Source organism: Pollicipes pollicipes, unplaced genomic scaffold, assembly GCF_011947565.3.
Source record: "Pollicipes pollicipes isolate AB1234 unplaced genomic scaffold, Ppol_2.1 Scaffold_3087;HRSCAF=3621_pilon_pilon_pilon, whole genome shotgun sequence".
In the NCBI taxonomy this organism is placed as follows: Eukaryota; Metazoa; Arthropoda; class Thecostraca; order Pollicipedomorpha; family Pollicipedidae; genus Pollicipes; species Pollicipes pollicipes.
In genome coordinates, this window is record NW_023596225.1 from 12,964,545 (window position 1) to 12,971,295 (window position 6,751).

General features: G+C 72.5%; 1 protein-coding gene across 1 annotated transcript; it reads right to left on the reverse strand.

Moving 5' to 3' along the window:
- Positions 1–1,081: 1,081 nt before the first annotated feature.
- LOC119089394 (uncharacterized) lies at positions 1,082–6,751 on the reverse strand. The gene is made up of 4 exons (XM_037212061.1): positions 6,530–6,751; positions 5,795–6,031; positions 3,899–3,922; positions 1,082–3,586 (listed from the first exon to the last, which is right to left on the reverse strand). The coding sequence occupies exons 1-4, from the start codon at positions 6,749–6,751 to the stop codon at positions 1,082–1,084; spliced, it is 2,988 nt and encodes a 995-aa protein (XP_037067956.1).

A 6,751-nucleotide genomic window follows, 5' to 3' on the forward strand; every position in this document is an offset into this window, starting at 1 on the left:
CTTGCAGCGGCACGTCCGACGTCCACGCGGGCGATCGTGGCCACGGCGTTCCCGGGCACGGCAGTACTGCGCAGCGTCCAGAGATGGCGGTAGTACTGCGTAAAAAAATACGAACACCGAGTCGCGCGATAAAAAGTTGTCTAGATTGCGCAGAAATTCCCGGCCTTTGGCTCAGATACAGATTTTTTATTTCCATAGTACATGTTTGATTACAAGGGTTATGTGAAAGAAAAACGCATGCGCTCCAGACCCTGGAGCGCATTCACACGCGACACGATGATTTGAAATGTACAGGTATATAATCACGTTCCCCGCGGCACGACGCAGCGTGCCGCATATGGGGTGGGCACCCACCCCATGGTGGGAAGGGGTGGGGGGCACGTCATGGCGGCGGCCACAGTGCAGGCTCCACCGCGGCTAAACGGAACGGCCGCGGCGAGCAACAAGGCTGTGCCGCCTCGGGACGCCGCCAAACATCGTCGGCGGCGGTGCGGCTGCGCCCAAGGCCATACCGCGGCCAGACAAGGCGGCCGCGGTCCGCCAAGGCCGCCGGACGCGGGCGGGGGAAGGGAAACCCACAGCCGGCCGGCCTGCCGAGGGGAGGGTCGGGGGGCTACACTCAGGGGGCGGGAACATTCCGTATCGATTTCATATGATTGCACTAATACACAGATCAGATAATAATCAGCACGCCACGCACGCAAAACACACGGGGGAGGGGAAACAATGGGGGACATCTCATGGTATTTATCATTTCATTGCACTAATACACGGATCAAATACAAATCAGTGGTGCCCACACGGAGGGCATATAACACTAAGGGAGAGGGGGGAGGGGAATCGCGATACAGTGATAACACACACAGATCAAATAAAACACTGGGGCAAGGGGAGGGGCGGCAGGCCGGCCGGCGGCCCATTGGTGGCTGCGGCGACACGGCGGCACAGCAGCCGGCCAGGCGGGGGGCAATCCATGACGTCACGAGGTAGAGAGGGACGCCGCTGAGGAGAACGCTGTGGAGGTGGAGGCGGTGAAGGCGGGCACCCTGACGTCACAGCGGCCACGGGCGGTGGCCACTGATCATTCGTATTGGCGGACTCCGGTGACGTGCTCCACGTACACGTCCCGGGACCACCGCAGGGTGTCGCTCACCATGAGCTTGCGCATCAGTCGGGCGTACACCCGGCTGACACGCAGGTGGCGCAGCGTCTCCTCGTTGCCGCGGTACCAGGTGCCGAGCGAGCCAATCACCAGGGCATGCACGGAGGCATGCTTGCCCTGGCGTCGGAGCTCGGCCACCAGGCCCGCGTACTTGGCCACCTTCTCGTCGCCGGCGGCGCGCAGGGCAGCCAGCCGGTTCTCAAACGAGACTGTGACGTCCACAAGAGATACGTGGGCGCCACGGGTGACCACCAGGTCAGGCCGAAGGGCCGACTCGGTGCCGGGCACACGGCGGTTCACCCGCACGTCGGTGCCGGCAAACCGAGGCACGGCCCTCTCCAGGCGCGCCAGGATGGCGTTGTGGCGCCGCTGCAGTGCCGCGCTGTGGGGCCGGCAGTGGTTGAGCACGTGCGGCAGGGTCTCCTTGGCATAGCCACAGCGCCGACAGCGCCGATCACCGGCGCCGCGACGGTACCCGTTCAGGGGCACGAGACCGAGCCGAGCACGGTGCACAAACCGCCACTCGGCAAACCGGGTGAAGCTCCCATTATACATATAATGCGAGCTCACCGGCTGAGACGCCACACACTCCATCACGCGTCCCTGATGGGGCTTGGCGACCAGGTCGCTCAAGGCCCGCATCCGCAGGGCGTTGCGGAGCGCCTTGCTCTCGCCGCGCGCCTCCACCGCAGTGGGGCCGACGCGCAGCTCCGGGACGGGATGGGCGGCGTGCCATGCCACGGGCACAGACGAGGCGAGTGCCCGGGTGGCGACACGCGCGCGGCTGAACCGCGACGAGACATCACCGCCGTCGCGCATGCGCTCGCCATTCAAGTAGGCGGTCATGTCGGCCGGCGTCGGAGGCCGGCCGACCCTGCGCCGCACGACGCGCGTGAGCTCGGCGGCGGCCAGCTCGGCGACCAGGGGGTCACGCGAGCGCAGCAGCTGCACGCTGGCGGCCAGGAGAAGAACATCGGCCTCGCTGCCCAGCTCAGTCAGGCCGACGCCGCCCGTGGACGACGGCGCGTACAAGTAGCCGTTGGTGGCGCTCAACGGCACGCCCAGCACACCCTTGACGCGCCACCGCAGCGCCTTGTCGAAGACGCGCAGGGGCGTCTTGGGCAGCACGCCCAGGCGCAGGCAGTGCGTCAGCCGCGGCACGATGAACGTGCGCATGGCGTCAAGCTTCTGCCACGGCGCCAGGGCGCTGTCCAGCAGGCGGAACGCATCGCGTCGGGTGGCAGCGAGCACGTCCAGTGGCGGCTCCGAGAGCCGGGTGTGGCCCACCGGACGGCCCAGGTACCGGTACGAACACGCACGTTCCACCACCGGCAAAGGCGCGCCGCTGAGAGTCACGGCGGGCGGGGCGGCTCCCACCGACAGCAGGCCTGACTTGCGCGGGTTGGGCTCCAGGGAGCACCACCCGCACACGGCCTCTAGCACCCGGAGGGCCGGAGCGACGGCAGCGGCTGACGGCACAATCAACGCCAGATCGTCAGCGTAGGCCGGGCAGCGCACGTCCGACTGGCGGAGCGCGCGCAGCACCGGCTCCATTGCGATGTTGAAAAGTAAGCCGCTCAGGGGACAGCCCTGCCGGACGCCACACCGCGTCTGCACGGGGTCTGACAGCTCCGCTGCGAGCCTGTACTGGGTGCACGATCCTTCGTACAGGTCACGCACGGCTCGTAGGGCCTCGGGCGACAGCCCAAACCGCTCCAGCGCCTCCCAGAGGAGGGCGTGCGGCACCGAACCGAAAGCGTTGGTGAGGTCAACAAAGACAATGTGACACTCCCCACCAGCCCGACGTGCGTCGTTGACGGCGCACTGCAGCACGAAGTTGTGCTCGAGCACGCCGTCGAACGATCTGAACGCTTTCTGCTGGGCCGACATCACATCGCCAGCCTCCGCCCAGGCGGCAAGGCGGTCGGCCCACACGCCGGCGTAGAGCTTGGCGACCGTCCTCGCCAGCGCGATGGGACGCCAGCTGGTCGCCAGGGTCGGGTCGCCGCCCTTGTGGAGCAGGACGGTCTGCGACGCCTTCCACGCCTCCGGAACCCGGCAGGCGCGGCGGCACAGTTCAAACGCCTCGCGTAGCAGCAGGCAGCCGGGGTCGAGGGCACGCCAGGCTGCGTACCGCAGACCGTCATCTCCCGGGGCAGTGTTGGCAGCCCGGCGCAGACGGAGCTCCACTTCACCGTGGGTGATGGGAGCCGTCAGGTGAGGGTGCTCTGGCGCCGGCGGCAGGTCGGGCACGCACGATGGACGCTCGTCCCACGAGAAGAGCGGCACCTCGTCCGGGGCGAAGTGGGCCGCCAGGTCGGCGAACGCCACCTCGCACCTGGGCGACTCCTCAGCGAGGATGCGGCGTACCGCGCGATCACGGTTCGCGCGGTACAGCCGCTGGAGCCGGCTGGCCTCCTCCGGCTCGTGGCGCGGAGCGTGCCACGGGCGCCGGTGATCCTCGGCCGCCGGAACAGCGTCGCCGTCAGCGGGCTCGCCGGCCGGAGCCGCCCGGCCGCCAGCACGTATCGCAGGGCCGCCGGCCGCGGGGGCGGAGCCACCGGCCCGGGAGGCGGAGCCACCAGCCCGGGAGGCGGAGCCAGAGCCCCGAGCGGCCGGCGGTCGGCGGGCGCGCTGCCGGCCGTGAAACTCTTCGTTGAGGGCGGCCGCCCGCGTACACATGGCCCCGACGGCCGCCTCAACCAGTGGCCAGTCAGCGCCACTGTCCCTCAGTGCCTCCAGCTCCTCGAGGAACTCCTCCTGCAGGGGGGAGCGGCGCCGCTGAGAGGGAGGGGCCGTCGGGGGTGTGTCGCCCGTGCCCGGCACGGGCGGAGACGGAGGAGGAGACGGGGGCGGCGACGGGTCACGTCCCCGGCCACCACCACGCCCACCCCGGGCACCGCGGCCACGGCCAGAACCCCGGGCCCCACGACCCGAGCCGCGGCCAGAGCCACGTCCGGCACCGCCGGACCCCCCACCACGGCCGGGGCCGCCACGCCCACGGGCAGACCGGTCGGCCGGAGCCGGGGTCGGGGAGGCGCGGACCCGACCACGGGGGGCCGGGACCGGAGCCGGGGCCGGAGCAGCGGCCGGGGTGCGGACCCGACCGCGAGGGGCCGGGACCGGAACCGGAGCCAGAGCGGCGGCCGGAACACGAGCCAGAGCCCGGACCGGGGCACAGGCCGCGGCCGGATCGCGGGACGGAGCACGGGCCGAAGCCGCGGCCGGGGGCGGGGCGGGGGCGGGGGCCAGGGGGCGAGCCGGAGTGCGAGCCCGGCCACAGGACGGGGCGCCAGCCCGGCCACCGGAAGGCGCCGGGGTCAGAGTCCGGGCCGGGGCACGAGCCGGGGTCGCAACGCGGGCCGGAGCACGAGCCGCGCCCGAAGGCGGGGCAGCAGCGGGGGCAGGGGGGCGGGCCGGAGCGCGGGCCAGGCAACGAAACGGAGCCCGGCCACCAGGCGGCACTGGGGCCAGAGCCCGGGGCCCCCTACGGCGGGCACCGACCACGGTCCAGGCTGGGTCCGCCACCGGAGTCGGGGCTGGAGCGGGGGCCGGGGGGCGGTCCGGAGGGCCGCCCGGACCACCTGCGGGCGCCAGACAGGCGGGCTCCGTCTGGACGCCCGCGTCACAAGTGCGCCGCCGGGAGCAAGGCGGCTGGGAGCCGACAAGTCCCGACAGCGGCGTGACGGGGCGGCGCGGCTGAATCCGAGGCGGCGGCGGCAGCGGCCCGCGGCCACGCCACCTGTGTCCAAACACCCCGCGGGCCTGCGGAGAGGCGGGCGGGGGTGTACGTCGGTCAGCCCCAGCCCGGGCAGCAGGCGACGGGGCGAGGGGTTCCCGGCTCGCGCTCATGCCCTCCCGCTGCGCAGGCACCCGGCGGCGGGCGGGACACGCCCGGCCGCGGCGCCCCTGGCGCTGGGAGGGCGCCCCCGCTGCGAACGAAGGCGCGTCAGCCGCAGCCACCGGGCAGGGGTTGGGAGTCCCCGGGCACGGACAAGACACATCATGTTGGCGAACACCACGTCGCACCCGCGTACCGTCCGGCCACAGCGCATCCCCCGCCGGGGCACTACGTAGCGCCTCGGCGTAGGAGCGCACACGGCAGCCGGGCGCCGGCGCCGGACAGTGTGCACTTACGTTAGGCATCGGGAGCCCGGGGCTCCGCGGCGATGGTGTCGGCCGCTGGCTCATCGACGCGTCCGGCGCGGGCGACGCCGCCACAGCCCCGGGGCTCCGCGATGCGGGCATCGGCGCAGGCGGTCCACATGTGGTGACCGGTGTCGGGAGTCCGGGGCTCCGCGGCGAAGGTGTCGGCAGGCGGTTCACGGTCGCGGCCGGCGCGGGCGACACCGCCGCAGCCCCCGGGCTCCGTGGCGCGGGCGTCGGCACCGGTGACGCGGCCACCAGCTCAGGGCTCCGCGGTGCGGGTGTCGGCCGCGCACACACTACCGACAACGGCGCGGGCGGCACTACGCGCGGTGCGGCACATCGCAACGCGGCGCGGGCAGGCGGCACGCTGCCACCAGCGGTGCTCGGCACCGCGGCCCCACTCGCTCCGGACACGGCTACCGGCGGGCGACGCACTGCTCCGGCCATCGAGGCCAGCACTCCACCGCGAGCCACCGCACCGACCAGCGCTGGCGAGAGCAGGGCCGGCAGGGTGGCGGGCGCCGGCGACACCCAGGCGCTGCGCGCGGACGATGGCGAGGACCTCGGCGCTGGTGTAGGGTCGAGCGCCGCCAGCGGCGTGTCCTCCCACGGCCTGTCAAAACGCAGGAGGCCGGGCGGTGGTGGCGGCGTCAGCGGAGACAGCTCCAGGTCCCACGCCGGCTCCGGCACGGCCGGCGAGAGGCGGGCGTACGGCGACCTCTGGGTCAGCGGCGATGGAGATGGCGAGGCGCCGCGAGATAGCTGGCCGTCGGGGACCTCCGAGACAAGGCTGACGTCGTCAGCAAGGCCCGCCGCCGCCGGCGACTCGTCCGGCATCACCGGCGGCGTGGGCAGTGCGGACGCCCCGCCAGGCGACCCCGCCGCCGGCGAGTCCGGCGACGACGACGCCAGCCGCCGGCGGCGGGCGCGCGCAGCATGGCGGGGCGTCACGAAGTCCGCCGCGGAGGGCCGGTGCGGCGCGTCGACGTCCTCGATGTCTCGCAGGCGGCGGTCTCCGGAACCGTCCCCCGCACGGCTACGGCCGCCGTCGCTCCGGCATCGGGCCCGGTGATTACGGAGCCCGATGTCGGTCGTGAAGGATCGGCCGCAGCCGGCACAGCGATGCGGCAGGTCGGGCCGCACCTCCTCCGGGGGCGCCGCCCAGCAGTGGTGCGTCGACGGCCGCCGCGGCAGGCAGGCGCGGCATCCCACACACACCCACGTGGTGCGGCGGGGGCGCAGGTCGTGGCTGCGGGCGAGGTGGCGGCACAGGCTGGCCCGCTGCTGCACGGACCCCGTGCCGCTATACTGCGTTCGGCAGCCGGCGATGGGGCACCTCGCGTGCGCGGGCAGCGGGTACGGCAGCACCAGCTCCTCGTCTCGCAGCACCGGCTGGCCACGCACTGCCTCCACGGCCGACCGGAACGCTGGCGTCGCCAT